General features: G+C 38.8%; 1 protein-coding gene across 2 annotated transcripts in view; it reads right to left on the bottom strand.

Moving 5' to 3' along the window:
* rasa1b (RAS p21 protein activator (GTPase activating protein) 1b) overlaps nucleotides 1–26,051 on the bottom strand; it is a 192,723-nt gene that overhangs the window by 46,682 nt on the left and 119,990 nt on the right. For both annotated transcript variants that reach the window (XM_072582822.1, XM_072582817.1), the window contains exons 16-19: nucleotides 17,840–17,916; nucleotides 12,218–12,390; nucleotides 9,012–9,171; nucleotides 1,668–1,810 (exon numbers count right to left, since the gene is read on the bottom strand). In XM_072582822.1, coding sequence (XP_072438923.1) covers nucleotides 1,668–1,810; nucleotides 9,012–9,171; nucleotides 12,218–12,390; nucleotides 17,840–17,916 — 553 coding nt within the window. The remainder of the gene's footprint in view (nucleotides 1–1,667; nucleotides 1,811–9,011; nucleotides 9,172–12,217; nucleotides 12,391–17,839; nucleotides 17,917–26,051) is intronic.

Genomic DNA, 26,051 nt, shown 5'->3' with positions numbered 1-26,051 from the left:
GGTCCTCACAATCTCTCTCTCTCTCCCCTTTCCACAGAGGGCTAAGATAATGTTGTCTGGGCCTTGGAATTTAAACAGTTTAATCTTTGCTAAAATTGCTTATAGCTCCTCCCTCTCAATGCTAATTTGTTCAAATTAACACAATCTTCCTCCATTATTTAATTATGTACATCATTCTTCTCCACAGCAAGTACAGATTCAAAATAATTAAAAATAATTAAGACATTTACTTTGTGAGTTCTGCTGACACACAAGTTGCACTTTAGTCCCAAATGGGACCTACTCTTTCCCTGGTTATCCTCATCTTTAATATAAAATGTCTTTGGATTATCCTTTATTTTCTTTACCAATGCTTTATCATCTCCCTCTTTTACTTCCCCTCCTCCCCCAAGTAACATCATGTACTTTCTATATGCCTCGAGGGATTTGGCTGTTTCTTTGCTTTCGATATTCAAGAATTTTCATCTTATCTAACCTGTACATTTTCATGGCATCTAAGGTTCCCTGTGCTGCACTCACCCCACCCCTTTACTTTACAGGCCCTGCACACTCACTACTTCCTTCTTAAATGACTGCCACTGTTCGAATGCAGATTTCCTACAAGCGGCTGCTTTTAGTCCACTTTGGCCATTCAATGTTTTCATATCAAAACTGGTCTTCCTCCACACAAATTCTGAACCTTTTATTTCTTGTTCAACGCTATCCCTTTCAATAACATCTTTAACCTTACACAGTTATGGTCACTATCACCAACATGTTCTCCAACTGACACATTTACTACTTAATGACTCTGCTCCCCAAAATTAGGTCCAGCGTTGCTCCATACTTTTTAAAAAACAAAACTTTGAGTATTCCTACTCCAATATGGCTCCCTTGATAAACCAGGCTCTTCCTTTTTCACTCTATATTCTTAATACCACCCGCTGGCGTCTCCTGGTTCTTCTTCCACTTTTCTATGCCCCGACATCTCTCCACAAATCCCCTCGTGAGTTATTCACCCTTGGCAGTTCGAAGCCCTCATGCCTTATGCAGTCGAGATGAACAAAGGAAACAGTTAACCTTACACACAACTACACAAGTCTGATAGATGCACACCATCTTTGAACAAATAGAAACCATGAGCCAAAAGATTCTCATGTTTACCTGAGAATCTTGTTTACCTTTATCTTGAAGGAAAGGTATAATTTTAAAGACTGTTGAACAAGTGGGTATTCATGGTATGCAAATATATATCATATGAATCTGCTACAGGCCAGTAGGGGCTTTACATGTCTCAAAATTTATTACTGTATCTCAATCTGCTGACAGAAAATCAAGATTTTGCACACCGTTTATCATGTTTCTGACTCTTGTGGGCTCCACAAAATGACACACCAAGTTTTCAACCAACAAATATTCCTGCCTAACTCCTTACTGATATTATTTACATTTTAGGTATTCATGTTGCGTGCTTAATGGTAACGTTATACCATTTAAGTATTCAAATTGAAGCACAAAGTTGCGAAGTGTTCAGAAGGCAATGTCTGGTTATTGTATACCAGTGATTTTGATGTTAAACTGCTTTTATATTCCATGAAATGAGGAAAGGAATGAACATTTTCTCCTCCCAGAGAACATAAATACATTAGTCCTATCCTTATTACTAGATTCAGACCCCAGTATCTTACCTCACATGACTGTTTACTCTCCATTATCTTTAGAATCGTTTCTTTCAGAGCATGATGGATAAATGGTGTTGCAGTTGATTTCATATATTGCTCCATAAGTGTGCTTGCTAAAGTTGTGGCACGGAAGAGAGTGGTGGATTCATCTGAAGGAGTCGTCATATAAATAAAAGACAAGTTGAGTGTGGAAAACCATTTAGCTCTTGGATTGGAGCTAGGCAGATAAAACTGCATCAAGCCTTTAACTCCAATAATGAACTTGATTTGATTTCCTACAGTGTGAAAACAGGCCATTTGGTTCAACTATTCCACACCTACCCTCCAAAGAGTAACCAACCCAGACCCACTCTCTGAAATTTACCCCTGACTAATGCACCCAACACTATGGGCAATTTAGCTCAGCCAATTCACCTTATCTGCACATTTCTTGGATTGTGGGAGGAAACCAGAGCAGACACAGGGAGAATGGGAAACTCCACAGAGACAGTAGCCCGAGGCAGGAATCAAACCCGGGTCCCTGGCAATGTGAGGCAGCAATGCTAACCACTGAGCCACCATGTACAATTAACAGAAATTTGCACAATGTAGGAAATCAACAGTTTTTATTGGTTATTACAGATTTTTGTCACCTAACTTGATGAAATGATTAAAAATTTACAAGTTGAAAAATTCTAAACCATGACCAACACAATCACTGTAGCATAACATGCAACAAAATTAATTCTTAGACTGGCTGTCAAGGGAAACTATATTAAAGTTTGACGACAATTTCTTCAGATTTGTACTTTACTAATTCACCTACATATTTTAATGTTTTATAGGTTTTGTTAAAAGCTGATTCAGAGATTCCTAGGTTCCATTACATTTAACTTGTAACATTTAACATCCAAATGCTCTTTATGAATAAAATGCTCCACCAATTTACCTTTACATGTGCAACATTTAAAGACATTTCTGTGATTATTCTTCTCATTTACGTAGTGTCCAGCTAATTCTGTAAACTCTAGAGTGCAATCTCAAGATTCCACTGTCTGATAATAGTTAGATTTTTAGCACTAATTGAGCTGCCTTCTTGAACTGCTGCACAATGGACTGCACAGTCCATTTGACGTATTCCCACGATACTATGCTGCTGGAATGGCAATACATTTCAAAGTCAGAATGGAAGTGGCTTGGAGGTGGTGGTGTTCCAATATATATGCTGCTCTTGCCCTTCTGGATGGCAGCGGTTGTGGGTTTGGAAGCTGCTGAGAGAAAGTGCAGATTGCTGATGCTGGAGAGTCAGAGTTGAAAAGTGTGTCGCTGGAAAAGTACAGCGGGTAAGGCAGCATCCACGGAGCAGGAGAGTCGACGTTTCGGGCATAAGCCCTTCACCAGGAAGGTGGTGGGGGGCAGGGGACTGAGAGATAAATAGGAGGGTGGGGGGCTACGTGCGGGAAGGTACCTAGGAAGGCGATTGGTGGATGCACAAGGTGGGGGCAGGTTGATTGTGATAGGGTGGAGTGGATAGATGGGAAGGAAGATGGATAGATGAGGGATCAAGAGGGCGGTACTGAGTTGGAGGGTTGGATATGGAATGAGTTGGAGGGAAGGGAGATTTGGAAACTAGTGAAGTTAGCATTGGTGCAGTGTGGTTGAAGGGTTGCAAAGCGGAAGATAAGGGCTTCTTCCTCCAGAGATCTGGTGGCTTGGATCTGGCGGCTTGGATCTGGCAGTGGAAATGGCCCAGGATTTGCATGTCTTTGTTGGAGTGGAAGGGGAATTTGAAGCAGTTGGCCACAGGGTGGTGGTGTTGTTGGGTGAGTGTCCCCTAAAACGCTTCGTGAGTTGGTGGTCTGTCTTCCCAGTATAGAGGAGACCACATCAAGAGCAATGGATACAGTAGATGAGATGGGTGGATGTGCAAGTGCTGTCTAAAAAGTGTCAGTGCACTTTTGCAATGTAGAGAATAAACACTATGGCTACTGTTCAGATGTTGTCAAGCTTCTTCAGTGGGAAGCATTCCATCATGCCTTCTAAATGCTGGACAGGCTTTAGCGTGTTACTCATTGAAGATTTCCTAGCTTTTGACTGGCTGTTGCAGTAACAGTATTTGTGTAGCTGATCCAGTTCAGTTTCTGGTCAACTGTATCCCTCAAGATGTTTATAATGGTATCAATGCCAATGAACATCAAGGAAAGATGGTTAGATTCTCTTTTGGAGAAATTCATTCTTGCCAGGCAATGTTAAATGCAGTGTGTCTATTCAGGCCAGAACATAAATCAGATCTTGTTACATTCCAACATGGATTGCTTCATTGTCTGAGAAATCATGAAATGTGTTGTACAGTGTTAACAAGTGCACAAAGATTTTCACTTCTGACCTCATAATGGAAGATAGATCATTGACAAAGCAAATGAAGATTGCTGGGCCTAGGACACTACCCTGAGGAAATACTGCCTTGGAACTAAGATGACTGAATTCCAACAACCACAACAAAGCTCCTTTAATGCTAGGTCTGACTCAAATCATTGGAGTGTTACCATCCTGATTTCCATTCATGCAGTTTTGCTTGGACTTCTTGATGCCTGATTCAGACAAATATGACCTTTATGTCAAGGGCAGGCATACCCCTTTGTGTCTGTTCATGTTTGAACCAATGAAATCTGGGGCTGAACATGTCTGGTAAAATGCAAACTGAACATCAGTCAGGAGGTTACTGTTGAGCAAGTATGGCTTAACAGAACTGGTGATGACTCCTTTCATCAGAGCAGACTGATGGGCAAGTAATTGCAAGATTGGATTTGTTCTGCTTTTGTTATCAGGACATGCCAGAGCAATTTTTTATATATCAAGTAGATGCCAGTGCTACAGCTGCATGAAAACAGCTTGGTGAGGGGGCATGGAAAATTTTGAAGTACAAGTATTGTTGCTCGAATGCTGTCAGGGCCCACATTGTTTGCAGAATCTAGTGCTGACTGGCATCTGTGATTCTGAGGATTTCTGGACATGGCAAAAATAGATCATCTAACTTGACACTTCTGACTAAAGATTGTTACAAATACTTCAGCTGCATCTCTTTCACTGATGTACTCAGGGCTCCTCCATCATTGTGAATGGAAATACATGAAGCCTCTTTCTCCTGTTAGTTGTTCAAATATCCACGATCATTCATGACTGGATTTGACAGGACTGCAAAGTTTAGATCTGATCTACTGGTTGTAGAATTGCATAGCCAAGTCTATTTCTTGAAGCTTATGATGCTTGGCATCGCCCCTGTGATGTACCTTTACCAGGCTGACACTTTATTTTTAGCTAAGTGTTATATTGCACACTTGATAGTAATAGGAATGCCAGGGCATGAACTTGCAGATTGTAGCTGAATACAATACCAATGCAGCTGATTGCTCATGGCACCTCAAGGTTACCCAGGCTTGAATTAATTGATCTGTTTGAAATATATACCACTTATTGCAGGACCACAAAAGATGATAAAGGAATATTCTCAATTGAAGATGGGATGTCATCACCACAAGGTCAGTAACGGCCACTTCTACAATACTGCCATGGACAGGTGCAGCCACAGCAGGGAGATTGGGGAGGATGAGTTCAAGTATGTATTTCTCTCATTAGTTCCTTCAATACCTGCTGCACACCCAGGCTAGCAGGCTATTTCCTTTAAGACTCGACGAGCTTGTTCAGTCATGGCCACTACCAAGCTACTCTTAGCAATGGACACTGAAGTTCCCCCACCCACAGTATGTTCTGTACCCTTGTTAAATGCTGCTAATCAGTTGAGAGTGCAGTTACTTTTTCCATGTTTAGCTAGAGGTAAGGAGACTTCATGGGATCTACAGACAGCGTCAGTGTTGAGAACACAATGTTGAGGGTAACTCCCTCCTGGTTGTGCATCATGTGCCACTATTTCTGCTGCTGGGTCTATTCTTCCAGAGAAACAATGTGTACCCAGGGACGATGATGGTATTGTCTGGATTGTATGATTCTGTGGGTACAAAACTGTCAAGCTGGTCTTTTTACTAGTCTGTAAGATTATTTTCCCAATTTGGACATTATATCCCAGAAATTAGCAAGAAGGACATTGCAGGGTTGATAAGGCTGAGCTTGTTTCCAGTGCCTTAGTTGATGCCAGGTAGCCCGCTCGATTTCATTCCTTTTTTAGACCTGTTAGATGTTTCATACAACTAAGTGACTTGCTAGGCTATTTCAGAGGCCAGTTAAGAGTTAACCACATTGCTGCGGAACTGTCAACATATGGAGGCCAGACTAGGTAAGGATGGCAGATTTAGTTCAGTAAAAGGACATTAGTGAACAGATAGATTTTTATAAGATTCAATGCTGGTTTCATATCATTGTTCGACTTTTAGTTCCAAATTTTCTTTCTGATTTCAAACTTTACATCTGCCATTATAGATCCCCAGACCACTACCTGTGGGTGTCTGGGTTATTTGTCCATTGACGATATCAGCATTTTATTGACAATTATTTAATTACCACAGAGAAATCATTAACAAGCGAGATGGGACTACACTTAAACTACAAGATTTACACAGTAATGTTTCCTCAATGCAAGCACAACAGTGTCTTAAATTGCTGACAGCACAATCATACAATGGTACAGGACATAACAATGAAAGCAGAAAATAGATGCCAGTCATCGGTCAATTATAATCACTTTATGGAATATCAAAAAGTGGCAACAAGGATGATATACAGAAAAAGTTAGGGCACTTAACAACATTCTGTGAATGGTACTCCACACTTGTGTTCCAGAACTAGCCACACTCTTAGCTAAATATTGCTATCTAACCAACAATAAGGCTGATTTTCGAGGTATGTCTTGTTCACAGAAAACAAGAGCAAAATAATTCGGTGAATTACTTACAACCTGTCTACTTTCAGTCATGATTTCATTAGAGTCTTGGTCCAAAAATGGACGAGAGTTGAATTTCCTAGTTGAGTGTCACTTTAAGAGCCCTAACAGAATTAAAATCTATGGGAAGCATAGGTAAACTCTCTACAGGCTGCAGTCAAACGTAAAATAAAGGAAGATGCTTGTTGTTAATACAGGCCAATGGTCTTAGGACCAGACCAGTGATACAGAAGTTCCTCAGAGTAGTGTCATCAGCTGCATTGATTTTCTTTCCAATAAACTCATAAGGGAATTTTTAGTCATAAATATGCAGCAAAATTTGAGTATTTAAAGCTTAGACTGAGAAGTGGCATAAGAACCAAGGCTGATTTGCCATTTAATACAATTGTGGCTGATCTTATCTTGGCTTTAACTCCACTTTTCTGCCTGCTCTCTGCAATGCTTTAACTCATTACTAATTTAAAAATCTGTCTGTCTGTCCCCTCCTTAAATTTATTAAGTTTCCTAATGCCCCCCACACTCCGGGCTAGTGAATTCCAGAATTCACATTCCTTTGAAGTAAGTAATTCCTCCACATTACTGAAGAAATCTGCCACACCTTAGCCTAAAACTATGACCTCTCTAGAAAGAGTGCCCTACATGGGAAGATATATGTTCTACACCTACTTGGTCAATCCCCTTTAGCATCTTACATTTCTCAATTACATCTCCTCTCATCCTTTGAAACGCTAGCAAGTAGAGACCCAAACTACTCAATCTCACCTCATTAAACAAGCCTTTCACAGAATCATAGCAGCAAGTCAGAAGTTACAGACCATCTGACTTGGAATGCTATCAGCATTCTTTCATATGTTGGGTCAAATTTGGGAACTGTACTTATTATACCTCTGTGGTTGTACTTATTTCAGATGGACTTCAGTGCTTTAAAGATGGGAAATACCACCACATTCTCAAAGGCAGTTAGAGAATGGTAATAAATGTTGGTCGTTGCCACTGCTGTTCACAAAACAAGAATGAATTACAACACAATTTCTGTAACTTCTAGAACAGATTATATTAAATGTATGTAAGCTTGGATTTTTAGGTTTTGAGTCAACAATTAACTTCTAACTATTTCTGTTGCCACAGTAGTTTATTTTAAAACTGTTTTAAGGCCCAGCTTTGGACTTTTCTTTACTTAAAATTGTTTTGCAAGTCGATAGGCAAATAATGGGGCCTCTTGGTGTGTTAGATATTTTTGAACTGGTTATTAAAGGTTAGGAAAACACCCTCTCACTGTGTTCCTTTAACGTTTTACTTCGAGCTTTGAGCAGACCTGTGAAGTACATGGAGGAAGACATGGTCCTGAGAAAGAATGGGTGTAGTGAATTAGGTTACTTGAAAATAAAAAGTTCATGTTATTGTTAATCTCAGAGCAGAAGTGTTGGGAGTAAGTCCTGATGAGGTGACTTACAGCTGAATGTCTTTTATCTCAGATGTGTAACAGCTCCAAGAAGCTTTCTGCAGTTTTAATCTATACTTTAAAATCACACGACTTAAACCTGTTAAGGTGCTGGAGGCAGGGATTCTACTGACAGTACTATAGAAGCTGTTTTTCGGTTTTATACCAGGGGTGCGCACTTTGGATATTAAACAAAAACTGTTGTACTTCTTGCAATAAAGAAAGGAATGTTTTGGGATTAGTGAGATTCTATTTTTGCTGTGTTTGGAAAAAAAAACCTTGAATTTGTATTATAAGTAGGTTTATTCTGTTTTATCTTCATTTGTGAACAAAATTTGCGACATTGCATACTTATGTTTCAGCAAGAGACCACATTGTTAAAACCAAAACAAAGCAAGAGCTATCAAGCCAAGTTTCAGTCTGGGGTCTGACTCCTCTTGTTATGACATCTGCTGAGACCATAACAGAATAAAGAACTAAAGTTCTTTCAGAAAGAAGATAAATTACTTTCTTAAAAAATAAACTAGTTATATAAACATGGTATTCAAATCAGGGTCTTTGAATGATACATATCCATTTCAGATTCAGCACCAAACTGGATATTTGAAGAAAATTAAGCTACAATAATTCAATGTTTTATAATTTTACATTGTATCACGGCATATGGAAAGTTTGAGATTAATCTTATCGTTAGTATTTATTGTTCGAAGTTTGCATCTCAATTAAAATATAGGTCAAAAAGTATACCTTGCATGATATAATAGTGGCATCCATTCAGATAAGAACTGTGGAACAGCAAGCTGTACCAGCACAACTATCACCTTTAGTATTTATTCATTAAAAACTAATGGAATATTAAATTATAAAGTGGAAAAACTATTAATTCAAACTCACTCAACTTGCATTTTTTTTGCGACATCTCAAATACACAAAAATGATTTTCAGTGCTTTAAATCTAAATGTCCATAACTAATATACTAAATCCAATAAACAACCTCGATTGACTAGGTTAATAACTTAAGTTCGATTGGCCTACCTTCCATACTAATTTCTCTGTCATTGAGTATTTGTAGTAAAAGCGATTCAAGTCTCTCATGCCGAAAAATTCTTAGTAAAATACTAGCCAATAACGTCCGATCCTGACCACACACATGGGATAAGGCATTTATCACATGGAATTCTTTTTGAAGAATAAGCTACAAAGAAAAAGGAAATCATGAACTATTCAAAATGTAATATACATTAATTTATTTTCATACACTTCCAATAAAATGTAATTTCAAGAAAAATATTTAAGATTTACTTAGACCTCCAAGTTCTGCATATTGGCAATATAATGATGGAAGTTAATCAAGACTGATTTGAAGCTCTGATACTCGAAGGACTTCTTTATACAAATTTGTTGTCAGATGCTAGCCACAAGATCACCTTGAAAGTCCTACCCTTTGTGTGCCCAAGTTAATTAAAATACTGACTGCCCACATCATAGCAGACCCATTTGTCCATCTCCACTGTTCTCATTGACCTACGGCTCCTAGTTAAGTAATCCTTGATAGTAAAATTAGTATACTTGTTTTCAAACCTTTCCATGACTTGAACCTTCAAATTCTTTCCAATCTTCTTTAGTTTGACAACCCTCCAAGATACCTGTGATGACTCAATTCGAGTGTATCCAATTTTAGGCGTTCTACTATTGGCAGTAACTCTGGGATTAGATCTTAAATTGTCTACCCCTTTCTTCCTTAAAATTTACCTTTTTGATGAAGGTTTTGATAACATGACTTGATAAGCTTATGTGACTGAATACCATTTTTTTGTTTTACAACCCTTTAAAAGTAATTTAAGATGTTTGACTATGTTAAGGGCATAATACTCAAACTCACTGTTCTTTTGGCAACAGGCTCTTATACAAACTTCATATTTCATGACACAATTAAAAATCTTTCTTTTTGCCAAATTGCGACAACACAGAATTCTACCTTCCAAATTCTCCATCTCCCTTCGCTAGGTAACCAGCTTTAAAGTTCTTACTTGAAAATTATGATTATTTCCTAATGAAGGGCACTTTACAAATGCAAACTTTTGCTCATTGCACAGCTTGATGATTAAGTGGGCAATCTCTCTTGTAAACTAAATTTGGAGAAGGAATTACTGATGTTGATTAGAAACAGCTGATCAATGAATATACTAATTTAGAGAGTCAAAAATGTGCCTGCACAAATAAATACTTGTGCAGCACACTAATGTTTGACATTATTTAGGCAGTCAACTAAAATCTACTTAGCCCTTTCTACATGCTTCTGCAGTTTCAATTTAAATCCAGTGGCATCCAGTTGAGCAAGCACCAGAGAACTGGCAATAAATATATACAAATTATACTTGGTAATACATAACTTGAGTACTGCCGATTTTAAAAAAAGGACATTTTGTCTTGTACTTATTAGGACATTTCTCAAGAATACAAATTCAAAAGGAAACCCAAGATTTATATGACATGAGAGGACTGTGCTAATTGATTGGAAAGTGGACTCTGATTGGTTGAGGCATTGCCACAGAAAATACACTTATAAATGCAGGTTGACAGTAAAGACAAATTTTGTCCAATCGCAGAATCACATCTAATAATGAACAATATGTTGCAAATGAGGAAGTTTTCTGGACAATCCTAAATGTAGAAGAAATTATGCTGACAATCAATTTAGGACTGTCAGTTGGACTCAGTGTAGCACACTTGCATTTGCTGGAAGCTTCATATGTTCATAGGTACCCTGTTCTTTGCAGACAGAAAGAACATATACATGCACTGTGACTGTTTCAAATGAACAAAATAGATGACAGCCATTTGCACTTTCACCTTGAGGGTCTGCAACAAATTGTTTGATCACTATTTATATGAACATATAAATCTGTTGTAATGAAGTTAGTGACAAGTGGGCGGCATGGTGGCACAGTGGTTAGCACTGCTCCCTCACAGCGCCAGAGACCCGGGTTCAATTCCCGCCTCAGGCAACTGTGTGTGGAGTTTGCACATGCGTGGGTTTCCTCCGGGTGCACCGGTTTTCTCCCACAGTCCAAAAATGTGCAGGTTAGGTGAAACAGCCATGCTCAATTACCCGTTGTGTTAGGTGAAGGGGTAAATGTAGGGGAGTGGGTCTGGGTGGGTTGCTCTTCGGAGGGTCGGTGTGGACTTATTGGGCCGAAGGGCCTGTTTCCACACTATAAGTAATCTAAAAATATTTAAGTGGACCATCTAAACATATCACTCAATCATTCACTTCCCCATTGTCAAGGAAAAAAATTTCAACTTAATCTGTACCCCTCGTGCTGTTAACCTGTAAAGTTAAAAGGTCCAGGTGCAGGCAAGTAGGATTATAGTGTTCTCTATCTTGCTTACAGTGCTATTAAGATTTAGAAATATTGCATCTTTTAAAATATACTGTTTTTCTGCTTTTAATACCAAAGTTCGTAACTTTACAGTTTTCAGTATCATATTTCAGCTGCCACCTGTTGCTCACTCAATTTGTCCATCCCTCTTTGCAGTCTGTGTTTGACTCACAGCTATTTTTTTTTAAATCATCAGTATATTTAGAAGAAGTCAAACAATAAATTGTCAATAGCTGAAGTCTCAGCACGGATCCTTGCATCACTAACAATCATAGCCTGCAATCTTGAAAATACCATTCCAAATCTTCATTTCCTATCAGCCTATAAATGCTCTATCCATTTTAATCCATCTCCTCCAATACCATAAGCTCATACCTTACATATTACGCTTTTGTATGCAAATTAATGAATGACTTTGGAAATCGGATCTACTGTCTCCTAATTATCCAACTAGATGTAACAATACATGGAATTCATTCAATCAGATTGTGAATTTTGAAGCATAACATGAATTCTTATCATGAATTCAAAAATACAGATGTTTTTATATTATTATGACTTGACAGGATAGTTCTGTTGGATTGCATTGTGAGATTGTTCAAAACAAGATGTGATTTTACTGTTATTGCAACTGACATTAGTGTTTAATATGATGGAAGAGACCAGAAGAGGAAATCAATTCAAAATCAGAGTTTTCCACAACTTGTAAACAGTGTGATTGATTTTCTCTTGTTTTAAAAAAAAAGATTGGCATCATACACATTTTAGTTAATATTTGATAGATAATGCTTAATGAAATTTACACACAAGACTATGAATACACAGAGCACCGAAAACAAACACATAAAACAAAAATACCTCTTTGAATTCACTGTATTCCTCTTCTGGCATGATTTTTTCCAATGAATACCGTGCTCTTACCCGTACAGAGCCTGGTTCAATGCCTTTTAGTGGAAAATGTGAACTGAGAGGAAACCACTCATCAATCAGTTGCCCTTTCTGTAACCTACTCAACAGGCAGCGCATGAATACTGAAAAACAAAAGTTTTTGTTAATCAAATTAAATTTTAATATTCAGATATATCAAATTCTGAATATCCCATACTTTTCTCCAGTTTAACATAAGGATGAATCATCTTGATTGCTAAACATCATAAACTGAGCAGGCTGGCATTCAATATTGTCCCCTTATAACTGTGACCATAAAATGCAATCCAAACTATATATTCAGCCATCACCAGAGTACCATACAGCCTTAGGCGGCTATTGAAATTCTTGATACATTTCAGTTGTGGGGAGAAAATAACAAAAGATTAAAGATTTTGGTGTGGAAAAGAATGCACTTTTGTGAAGTCAGAATTACAGAATCATTAAGCAACAATGGGCAGAGGTCAGTGCTACAGAGGATGCAAAACATGGGAATCACAATTGCAAATAACAGCACAAGTTCAATTGAGAGAAAGAAAAATTAAAACAAGTGAACATAATGACCATAAAGGAAGAGACAAATTATAGAATTTGAATAGAATTCACAGAACCAGCAAGCAACTAAGTGGGAAACACAAAATGTTGGGATGGGGGGGGGGGGGGCGGCGGGGGGGGGGGGGGTTGGAGAAGGATGGTGATACCAGGCAGTTCAGGACAGGGGTGGGAGAACTAGTGCCAGAGTATGTGTAAAATTCCAGTAAGCAGATGGAGATAGGACAGGGAAGACTTTGGTGGCCCTATCACTCTTAGGCCAGTTTAGTCATTTTATGACTGAAAAGAAAATAAAGAACTGCAAATGCTGGAGATCTGAAATAATACGAGTTATTTCCAGTGAAACCCAGTAAAGATTTGGAAGCATCCATGGACAGAAAACAGAGCTAATGCTTCAAGCCCAGTGATCCTTCTTCAGAATGGATAGCAGCTAGGAAAAGATGGTATTTATGCTGGCGATGGAGGGCTTTTCCCTTTCTTTGTGGGGGCATGCACTCTAGACAGAATGGAGATAGTAAGGTAGATAGATTAAGAAGCTACATAGGTAATAACAGGACTGTGAGTGAGTGAAAATGGGTTGGCTGTGCTGAAAGCAACCAATGTCATGATAGGACCTGAGGAATCCAGTGAGTAATAGACCACGAAGAACTTGCTCATGCTCTAAAATTATTAAACTCAAAATTAAACTGAAAGCGATAATGTCCTCAAGGTGATGAGGTACTGCTCTTCCATCTTATGCTGGGTCTAGCTGGAGTACTACAGCAGGCCTGAGACAGAAATGTTGGTAAGTGGCATGTTCAAGTGGCAAACTACTAGAAGCTTGGACTCATTTCTTTCACAGACAGGATGAAGGTGTTCTGCAAAGTGGTCACCTACTCTGTATTATCACACCAATGTAGAGATGACCACATTGTGACTCGTGAGGACATTAGACTAGATTGAGTGAAGTGCATGGAAATCACTACTTCTTATGCTAGGCAAGTCTGGGGCCTTAGATAGTGAGGAGATAAATGACCAAGCATTGCACCTTCTGCAATGGCATGGGAAAATACCATGAAAGCGTTGGGAGTGAAGACAGTGTGTCCCAGAAGAATGATCCCTGTGGAATACTGACAGAAGATAGGTGATTGGCAGGGGCATCTCGCTGGAGGTGGTGATCTTTGGATGTTGAGTGGCTTATGATTCCTTTGGATGTTGAGGCTGTTGGGGTCGAAAATGAGGACTGGGGACTCTATCTTTTTTGTGAGAGGGAAAAGGAGGAGTTCGGGCCAAGTATGGGAAGTGGGTTGGACATGGCCAGGGGACCGGTCAACCAGTCCTCAGTTGCAAAATAAGGTCACATTTCTGAGGCATCCCCACAGAAGGTGGCACCATCTACACAAAAGTGATGGAGATGGAGAAACTGGGAGTAGTTACAACAAGCAGGGAGCAAGGATGCATAGTAAAGGTAACTGTGGTAGTTGGTGGGTTTGTTATGGATACCAATGACTAGTCAATCCCCAAAAATGGAAAGATGTTAGGAAGGGAGAAGTCAGAAGTGGACCACGTGAAGGTAAGAGCAGGGAGAAAAACTGGAAGCAAAATTGACATTTTTCCAGTCCCAGGTGAGATTGGGAAACAGCACAAAGTACGTCATTTGATGCATTGCAGGAAGAGATGTGGGAAGGTACTGGAGTAGGACTGGAACAAGGAATGTTCCATGAACCCCACAAACAGCCAGTCATAACCGAAGGACATGTGGGTACCCAGAGTCACATCGTTGATCTAAGATCCAGCATTTACTGATTTTAATTTCACTAGTGATGTGTGGAAATAACCATAGTACATTGTCTGATGACCAATGTCTCAGTTCAATTGCAGCATAAGCGGAGGTTATCGAATATCTAAGGGATGCAGTGGAAGCTCTGCTTACGGAAATTAGATTGCAAAAATTATGGCTAAGGATATCAGTCTTCAAAAATCAAGTCCTTCGAGTTATGACTGTCCAGCAAACGTCCGTCAAAAGATTATTATAATTGCTGAGGTCCTGCTCCAGAGAAGAATCCAGAGAAGTATTCTGCCCTCTTTCCAGATGACAGTATTCACCTGCTGATCACTAACTCCACTGGTGACTCTGCCATTGCCCAGCAGCCAGCCAGTGTAGAATATTACTCCAAATGCAGAACTGTATTGCCCAAAGCAGACCAGAATGTTCTTGATGATATCACAGTCAAAGGATATAGGGAAGTCATTTAGAACTGAGACGAGAAGAAAGTTTTTCACCCAATGAATGATGAGCCTGTGGAATTCCCTGCCATAGAAAGCAGCTGAAGTCAAAACACTGAATACTTTCAAGAAGGAGTTAGATATGGCTACAGGGCTAAAATGATTAATGGGTATGGGAAGAAAGCAGGAACAAAGTACAGAGCTGGACGGTTAGCCACGATCATACTGAATGGTAGAGCAGACTTGTAGGCTGCATGATCTACTACTCTTATTTTCTGTTTCTATGAGCATTCTAAGCACACAATTATTTGATGCCATCCAGCAAAGCCATCTGCAGTCACCCTCAAAGTCAGTTGCCTTCGATCAGAAATGGTTCAGCCACTTGGGAGCAAGCCAACAGGCAAAATACAAATAGGTATAGAATGCACAAATGTATGGTTATACGAGGATTGTGGGGTTAAAAAAGAAGAGCATGTTTCAGATTTCATAATTTTGTTTGAATTATATTTTTCTGTTGGTTTTTATTTTTGCATTATCGTTTAATTGCCATAGAAACTGTTAATGTTCAAAGAAACCTGAACATTCAGTTATTTGCTGGATCCTAGTCAAGATTTCACTTTTTGAAACTTTTATTAAGGCAGTAAGATGTGGGAACAGAAGGCCATTCAGGACTCCATTCAGTGAGGATAACTCAGCCAAAACAGCCCCGTGATAAAGAACTCCACAGATCCACTACTCATCTTTGTCTTAAATACATAACTCCTTTTGAGATTATGCCCTCAAGATCCAGACCCGCCCATAAGAGGAAACAACCTTTCTACATCTACCCTAAGAACCTTGTATATTGCAATAAGGTCATTTTTGATTCTTCTATATTTCAATGAGTATAGGCCCAAAATGTCCCTCTGTAGCCTTGTGAACCTCTCTGGATTATGTCCCATGCCAATGCAACTTTCCTTTGATAAGAGACCCAAAACTGTTCACAGTATTCCAGCTATGATCAGACTAGTGCATTGTATAGTTTCAGCAAAATATTCCTAATTTTACTTCCCATTCACTTTGAAATAAAAAAAATCCTGAAACTGGATGCTAGCTTTCTGTGATTCATGGAGGAGGACTCCCAAATACTTCTGTTTTGTAGCTTTTGCCAGTCTTCATTAATTTAAATAATATTCAGCATACCAAAAATGCGCAATGTCTCATTCATTCACATAACATTGCATTTGTCAAGTTTTTGTTCACTGGATTAACCTGTCTATACCCCTCTTAAGGACGCTTTGTATCATTCTCAACACTTCTCCTCACATTTATTTCTTCCATCATCCATAAATGTGGCTATAGCACATTCAATACCCTCATTCAAGTCACTAATATATACCACAAATAATTGTGGCTCCAGCATTTATTCCTGTGGCATTTCACTAGTTAATTTTTATACGGTTGCTATGCTGAAAATGCACCACTTATCCCAATTTTCTGTTTTCTATTATTTAGTCCATCCTCTTGTAATGCTAATGTAACCACAATGGTCTCTTAACTTATTAAGTAGCCTAATGTGTCCTTTTTAATCCATTTGTGGAAAATGGGCATCACTGGCTGGACCAGCAGTTATATTAGTCTTCAGCTCACAAACCTGTCTTTTCAATCTGCTCACCTCACAGAACTTCATTTGTCTACGATACTCAGTTAGTTGAAGGGAAGCTTGTAACTTAATCTTGCTTTCTTTCCTATGACAACATGAAACATATTCACCTTCCATCTGGGCAGAAGTGTAATTATTTGACATGGATCCAAGGGAAATGGCACTCTTCCAAGGAGTCTATACATTTTTGTGAATAATTGATTTTGTCAAAATTCTTAAAACCACAGCAATATCTTTCAGCACCTACCATACTCAAACCCCAACTTTTGCAGGCAACTTTGAAGAATTTTAGAAAGCAGCAAATATATGTAAAATTGTTGCAACAGCCAGTTTGCATCATCAAGGCATTAACATATAATGATTGGTAATTCCTTTAAATAGCACTTGTGGCAACTGGAGATGGGAGGTGTGGTGGTTCTGGTGGGAGGTGGGGGTGTTTAGGGGAGCATCCGTCCTGCTGAATGTGCATTCCATCATGACTACATTATAAAAGGTTATTAATAGGTGCTCGGGACCTCAAAATGACAACATAGGCATCTAATCAGCATTGATGTAGACTGTTGTCATGATTTGGCTGCAAGGAATATTTCCCATGTGTGTTTGCTTTGCTTCTCCAAGCACGCTGACAACATCATCTGTTGCAACTCACATCAGAAGCATACCTACATGCTATGGACATTATGTGAAATCTTCAAAACCATTATCAAACAAGTGTTGTGAATGCAAATTTTGCACTACAAAACTCTGCTACTCTCTAGCTCAATAAAGCACATGCAAACTTTTCCAAAGCACTGCTGCCCATAACTTATGTTTGCACCAGTATACATACATAAGTCATTTGCTTCATTATAACCCTGCTCCTTTAACTGCACATTTTCCCCTGCATTTGCTTCACAAACATTGGTCATATTCTACAGTCTAAATTATTTAGAAATTAAAAATAATTTGCAAAACCACCACTGTTTTATTCAAGTTACACCTGGATCTTAACCTTTTTCCAAGTCCCTTTCAAATTATAGGACTTCTGAACATTGGCAGCAAACATTATCCTGAGACAAAACAAAAAAATTATATATACCCAAAAAGCTCATCATCCTAGGACTAACTTTTGGGTGGAGAGTAAAATACTTTTACGCAAAGTCAAACATACTTACAGATATCAGGATCCTTGCTCTTCTTTGTTTTGTTACTGAGACTTATCTCAAATCTGTTTATATCAGACGAGACATCACTAGGGAAATGAAGGAATAATTTGAGAATTCTGCAATCTAAGGAACTTGTAAATTACATGCCCTTGTATATGCCATAAACAAAAAAGGATGACGCATCAGCAGATAACAAACATTGAAAAAAAGAATACCATTGAAATAAGTACAAAAATCTCATCAATATGACATAATAAATGTGCACTTTTGCACATCATATCTAAGATAAAAATACTCCTCTATAAATCAGAGATGAATAATTTCAAGTAAACCATAGAAACCGGTTATCATTTTCACTCTCTGCTACAACATTAAAAAAAAATACACATTCAGCAGGTTGTTAGCTTAATTATTCAATTAAGAATTAGAGTGCTGCTTTTGATACTGAAAACTTTTATAAAAGGAAACAAAGGGCCGAGTAGGTCCCATAGTAAGGATCATGATGTTACCACAAAATGATAAGTACAATAGGAGACAAATTCAGGACCTTTGGGAGTGTGAATAGTGAATTGATGATAGAAAGATGGGAGATAGAGTTTAGATTAGATTAGATTACTTACAGTGTGGAAACAGGCCCTTCGGCCCAACAAGTCCACACCGCCCCGCCGAAGCGTAATCCACCCATACATCAACATCTACATCTACATCTACATCTACATCTACATCTACATCTACATCTACATCTACATCTACATCTACATCTACATCTACATCTACATCTACATCTACATCTACCCCTTACCTAACACTACGGGCAATATAGCATGGCCAATTCACCTGGCCTGCACATCTTTGGAGTGTGGGAGGAAACCGGAGCACCCGGAGGAAACCCATGCAGACACGGGGAGAACGTGCAAACTCCACACAGTCAGTCGTCTGAGGCGGGAATTGAACCCGGGTCTCTGACGCTGTGAGGCAGCAGTGCTAACCACTGTGCCACCGTTGTTGTTGAATGAACATTTTATGTCAGTTTAAATGACTTAAACATTTCACAAAGATACTTGAAAATCAAGAAACAAAGAGCAGAGCAACATAAAACTATCACTTGGGAAATGCATTGGGAAAACAATTGGTGCTAAAGTTTGTTAAATCTCAGGACCAGATGGCTTGCATCTTACGGTCTTAAAAGTAGTTGCAGAGATAATCTTCTAATATTCCTTAGATTCTGAAAGGGTTCTAATGGATTAGAAAATAGCGAATGCAACATATTTCTTCAATACAGGGAGAGACAATGCACAAAATTATTAGGCAGTTAGTCCTAATATCTAGAATCCATTAAGGAGGTCAAGTGGCGTTGAAATGACCATCAGCCATGATTGAACAGCAGAGTGGACTCAATGGGTCGAATAGCCTTACTTCTACTCCTATGTCTTATGGTCTTATAATACTTTGAAAATCGTAATGTAATCAGGCAGAGTCAACATAGCTTTCTGTAAGGTGTGGGGGCGGTGTTTAATTAATTGGCTATCCTGAGGAAGCGCTAAGCAAAGTAGATGAAGGGGAAGACATAGATGTGGCATACTTGGATTTTCAAAAGGCTTTCTCCACAACAAAGACAAAAATTGTTTGATTTGGCAGGTTATAATAAGAGCAAATCTGTGTGGCACAGCTCTAATGTCACAATTATTTATAAGATATATCAATGACTTTGACATTTAGATGTTTATTTGGTTGAGAATTTAGGAGGCATATTAGTAAGTTTGTTAAGGACACCAGAAGTGGTGGTATATTTGAAAGTGAACAAAATTATCTAAGATAACAAAGGGATCATGATCAATTGGGCTAATTGGCTGATGGAGTTTTATTTGGATAAATGCAAAGTTTGTATTTTGGCAAAACAAACAAGGGCAGGACTTATACAGTTAATGATAGGGCCCTAAGTAGTGTTGTCAAACAGAGACACTGGAGGACTCAGGTACATAGTTCTTAGAAATTTGTGTCACAGGTAGACAGGTGGCTAAGAAAGCATTTAGCACATTGGTGTTCATTGCTTAGACCACTGAGTAAAAGGAGTTGGGATGTCATATTGAGGTTATACAAGATGCTGGTAAGGCCACTGTTGGGAGTATTGTCTACCAATTCTGGTCACACTGTTATATGAAGATTATTAGCAAATTGGAGAGGGTTCAGAAAAGATTCAGTAGGATGTTGCCAGGACCAGGGTGTCTGAGTTATAATGAGAAGCTGGGACCTTTTTTCACTGCAGCACAGGAGGTTGAGGGGTGACCATAGGGAGGTCTTTAAAATCATGGAAGGGCATTGATAAGGTGAATGGCAACAGGTCTTTTCCCTAGGGTGGGGAAGTTTAAGATTACAAGGCATATTTTTAAGGTGAGAGAAGAGTCCTGAGGGGATACTTTTTCCACACAGAGCGTGGTTAGTATGTGGAATTAACTGCCAGAGGAAAGGGTGGATGCAGATACAGTTACATTTAAATGACATTTGGCTGGAGATTATGAACAAGAAAAAGTTTAGAGGGATACGGGTCAAACGCAGGCATGTGGGACTAGTTTAGTTTGGGAAACCTGATCTGCATAGATGAGCAGGTCCGAAGGATTTGTTTCCGTGCTGTATGACTATAAGCAACCCTTTATATAGTTGTTAAATTTGCTGACGACTTCACGTTACATGGGAAAGTGAATTGTCATGAGGAGAATAAAAAAAGAGTCTGCAAGTTAAGTGAGTAGGCAAAAAGTTGGTACACAGAGTGTAAGATGGGAAACTGTGAAGTTCTCCACTTTGGCAGGAAGAATAGAAAAGTGAGTACAGAAGTCTATTGTACTAGTCTAGATGCTCTGGTACATGAGCCTGAAAAGATTAATACAGCAAGTAATTAGGAAGGCAAAAGGAATGTTGTTGTTTATTGCAAGGGGATTGGATTACAAAAATAAGGAAGTTCTATTGCAGCTGTGAAACAGAAACCACATAGAACATTGAACATTACAGTGCAGTTCAGGCCCTTCGGCCCTCGATGTTGCGCCAACCTGTCATACCAATCTGAAGCCCATCTAACCTACACTATTCCATGTCACTCCATCTGCTTGTCCAATGACGACTTAAAAGTACTTAAAGTTGGTGAATCTCCTACTGTTGCAGGCAAAGCATTCTATATCCTTACTACTCTCTGAGTAAAGAAATTATCCCTGACATCTGTCACACCTCAATTTAAAGCTATGCCCCCTCGTGCTCGCTGTCACCATACTTGGAAAAAGGGCTCTCCCTGTCCACCCTATCTAACCCTCTGATTATCTTATATGTCTCTATTAAATCACCTCTCAACCTTCTCTCTAACGAAAACAGCCTCAAGTCCCTCAGCCTTTCCTTGTAAGACCTTCCCTCCATACCAGGCAACATCCTAGTAAATCTCCTCTGCACCCTTTCCAAAGCTTCCACTTCCTTCTTATAATGCAGTGACCAGAACTGTACACAATACTCCAAGTGCGGCCACACCAGAGTTTTGTACAGCTGCAGCATAACCTCATGGCTCCGGAATTCAATCCTTCTATTAATAAAAGCTAAAACACTGTATGCCTTCTTAACAACCCTATCAACCTGAAGGATGTAATTCCAGTCGAAACAGTCAGAGATAGTTCACTCAACTCATTTATGGGACGTAGGGCTTATGAAGAAAATTGAACGTGTGGTACCTTCACTCATTTTCATTTCAAGAAATGAGAAGTTGATCTTATTAAAACATAAGAGACGAGCAGATACCAGGAGGATGTTTCTTCTTGTGTAGACAGTACAACTTGGAGAGACAGATTCAAAATAAGACATCCATCTTTTGAAATGATGAGAAACTTCTTTTCTCTCAAAGGTTGGTTAGAATGTGGCACTCTCTGCCAGAGGAAGTGGAACTGAAGCACCAAATTTAGTTAAGGTTGAAATAGGTCGACATTTAATATGGGAACAAACTAAAAAGTGGAATTAAGACCACAGACAGATCAGAACTGGAGTCCTGCTCCGAAGTCTTATGTCACTGTTAATCAATACTATATATTTATGGCCCTTGTTCAGATCTAACCAATGAACAGGAACAGGTATACTTCTACACTATCAAGCACTTTTATTGCCTTCCTCCCAGTAGTCTTCTTTCTAAAGAAATAAAGCTCCACCTGTTCAATCTTTCCTGATAGTTATTAACTCAGTTCTGCTGCTATTAGTATTTTTAGTTCTTTCTCCAGTGCTTCTAATTCCTTTCTATAAACATTGGAACTGTTCACAATACTCCAAGTGTGATCTAATGAAGATTCGTCACAGGTATAACAGAACTTCTCTACATTTTAATTCTATCAGGGATTTTTTTTTAAAAAAGATGCATTAACGGTGTTGTAATTATCATTTTATTTTGAGTTTTGGGTCCCCTTTTTGGGTCTCCGGTCCCCTTGCTCCTTTACCCAAATGAATAATTATTTTCCAAGGAGCACGTAGCTTTCTTATGCTTTCTATCAAAATGGATCACCTCATATTTGCCCATATTACATTGTGTGCGCTTAAGGCAGGTCCTTGATCCATTGTGTGCTAATGCTGCATCATGAACTGTTTCGTTGGCAGTGAAGGTTTGCCATTGCCTTCTACTCTTAACAGGAAGGCAAAGAAGTAGGTCCCAAGTCTACCTCACTGAGATTCATGAACTAATTACACACTCACTTGGCAAATTAATTTAAAGCTTTCCTGTAATTTGTCAGACCCCACCTTTGTCTGAATTACAACTGCATTTGACATTGTCAATTTTGAAACTACGCTTCTGATTTCCAAGTCCAAAACAATTATATAAATGATAAAAAAAAGTGAGCAGGGGCAATTCACACTCCAAAGTTGCACACTCTTGTATCTAAGCAGTACCCTAGAATGTACCGATAGATATACAGGTGCCTGACAATTCAGTTAGTTTATCGGAAGAAATATCCAGCGTAAAGCATTTTATGACTTTTAAAAAGTATACTGTCCATCTTTAACCTGTAAGCTGTAGGACCGGGAATATTCTGTTGTCCACCAATACGATGAAAATTTAGAGAGCAGATATCCCAACAGATCTTGTGGAACACCATTCACCAATTTAAGTAATCCTTTCAACTCCTACTTTAATTTTCTCTTTTACAGCCAACTTACTAATTGTTGATGCTTGCCCCATGATGACTTTAGTCATTAGTACAATATGTTACCTTATCAAAAGTTTTTTCTTTTGGAAATATAAATTTACTATATTTACATTACTTACTGATTTTTAATTACATCAAATAACTCAATGGTCTTCTCTTCTGGAATTTGTACTTACTATGCTTTATTTTATTTTCAGCCTCTAGAACATATTCTATTGCATCTTTGATTAAGTATTCTATCATCTATGTTATTAAATTAATTGGTCGACAGCTATTGTACTTCTTCTATCACCATTTTTATATACAGGAATCACATAAGCCGTCAACTAATTTTCTGACAAGATTCTTTTTCTAATATTTTAAAATTTATTTTAGTGTCTCTTCCATCTTTTCCCAACTTCACATATGACTGGTGTAATCCACTCAATTTTATCCCAAGTTCAATTAGTTTATCAATTAAGCCCCTTTCAATGCTGTGTTTATCATGTTAGTGTTGTTGATACACTAATTTATTGAACGTTATTTAATATCACTGCATTTCCAAATTATTTGGGAGTTTGCATAAATCAAAGGACTTAATCAATTTTTTTATTAACATGCCTTTTATTAACATACTATAATCATTGACAATTTTGATTTGAAGATGTCCTCAAATCCCCTTTAAACTGCTAACTCCTTACCTCAAAATTGTCCTGATTATTGGAAAAATGTTTCCCTATCTACCTTGTCTATACAGCTTAGAACTCTGTACACTTCAAATCAGGTCTCCCCTCAGCCATCTCTGATCCAAGGAAAAGAACCACAGCATGTCCAGTCTCTCTTCATAGCTGAATTGCTCCAGACCAGACAACATCCTGGTGAGTCACTTCTGCACTCTCTAGTGCAATCACATCCTTCCCATAGTGCAGCAACTAGAACCGCAACACAGAATACCAGCTGCAACCGAATTAATGTTATAGACAGCTCGATTGTGTATTTGCTGTCATAATCAATCAACGCCTTGACCAATAAAAGCAAGTATCCCATGTGTCTTGTTAATCTGCCTGTCCGACAGCCTTCAAAAATATATGCATGCGCACACCAAGTTTTCTCAGATCCTCTGTACTTCCTAGGCTCTTATCATTCAATATGTACTCTTTTTGCCTTCTTAGTCCTCCCAAAATGCATTCACTTCACACTTTTCATGATTAAATTCTGTAACTGTTCAGCCCATTTAAAGGTCAACCTCAATTATCCGAACGACATGGGTAGGGAGTATTTTGTTCAGATAATCGAATGTTCCGCTAACACAGTTTACCCAAGCAGAGACCCTTGAGACCTTGTTTGGGTAATCCGAAATTCGGATAATTGATGTTCGGATAACCAAGGTTGTCCTCCTTGCTACTTACCACACCATCAATTTTTGTGTCATTTGTGACACAATGATCATATATCCTAAAATTCATGTCAACACAACAAACAGCAATGGGCCTAGCACTGAATCCTATGGTATGCCACTGGCAACGGGCTTCCAGTCGCTTTCCACTATCATCCTTTGCTTCTTGCCACTAAGCCCATTTTGGATCCAATTTACCAATTTTTCCTGAATCCCATGAGCTCTTAGCTTCTTAACCAGCTTGCTTTGTCAAAAGCTTAACTGAATTCCAAGAAGTCTACATCAACTGCACAACACTCATCTACACCCCTAGTCTCATCAAAAAAATTTGTTAAACAGGATCTCCCATTTACATTTCCTACTACATGCTATCTCAATACTAATTCATTCAAAATATCACAAACTATCTCCTCCCTGATTTCTGTACTGACATTGAGGACAGGTACAAAGTAATAATTTAACACAGTAGCTAATGGTACCATGTCTTCAATTTTGGTTCTGATGGACCCTATTCTTCTACTGCCCTTAATATACTTAGAAAATTTGATTTTCCTTAATGTTTTTCAGCTCTCCTAATTTCTTTGATAAGTAACACTCTGCACTTTTTATGCCCGTCTATGGCACGACTGCTTTGAGCCTTTAGTGAATACCATAAGCGAGATTTCCCTTTTTGAATCCTGCACATTCCTTGGCAAAATCACCACAGTCCCAGAAGACCAAAGAGCTACTCGGTCATTGCAAAAAGATGACTGGTGTTGTGTTTAACTTGAAGATCACAATGCCTCAGGTGTGGGCAAGGTTGGTAACCTCAGCCAATGCAGGAATTGAACCCATGTTGTTGGCATTAGTCTGCATCACAAACCAGCCATTCAGCGAACTGAACTAACTTAGCTTATCCTCAAAACAACTGGCAGGGTAGCATACCAGTGTGAGTGTACTCTCTTAGGCCAATATCCCCAACATCAAGACACTAGTCATCCATGACCAGCTGCGATGGGTGGGCCACTATCGATATGCCCAACACAATATTGCCAAAATAAGTGCTCTACTCTGAGCTCTGCCATAATAAACAATCACTAGGAGGGCAGAGGAAATGCTACAAGGACACCTCGAAAGCTTCCCTAAACAAATGCAACATCTCCAATGACATGGGGAAAATCACTTGCCTGAAAACGCACAAACTGAAGAAGCCTGTGTGAAGGCTCCAACCAATTCGAGAGTCACCTTGTACAACATGTCGAAGTCAAGTGCAAGCAGCGCAAGAAGCTTGTGGAATTCAGATCATTTCATCTACCTGCTCCTGTGGCAGAGTTAGTGGATCCAGAATTGGACTATCCAGCCACCACAACAGCCACTCCCCTCATGTAGAAGTCATTTAAGACATTTATAGCAACCTTGACAACTAGGATTCTCTGCAGTTGTTGGTCCCACCTTTCACCTTCATAGGACTATGTTGCCTTTGCACTCTCATTATGACCTTTTGAATGTCTCCTGAGCATAAAGGAAGTAGGAGTATACTTAAGAGTGAAATCAGGAGGGCAAAAAAGGACATGAGATAGCGTTGGCAAATAGAATTAAGGAGAATCCAAAGGGATTTTACAAATACATTAAGGACAAAAGGGTAACTAGGGAGGGAATAGGGCCTCTCAAAGATCAGCAAGGTGGCCTTTGCATGGAGCTGCAG

The sequence above is a fragment of the Chiloscyllium punctatum genome, chromosome 2 (genome assembly GCF_047496795.1).
Source record: "Chiloscyllium punctatum isolate Juve2018m chromosome 2, sChiPun1.3, whole genome shotgun sequence".
NCBI lineage: Eukaryota > Metazoa > Chordata > Chondrichthyes > Orectolobiformes > Hemiscylliidae > Chiloscyllium > Chiloscyllium punctatum.
The sequence above is the reverse complement of the archived record's forward strand: the minus strand, read 5'-3'. Positions and strand labels throughout refer to the sequence as shown.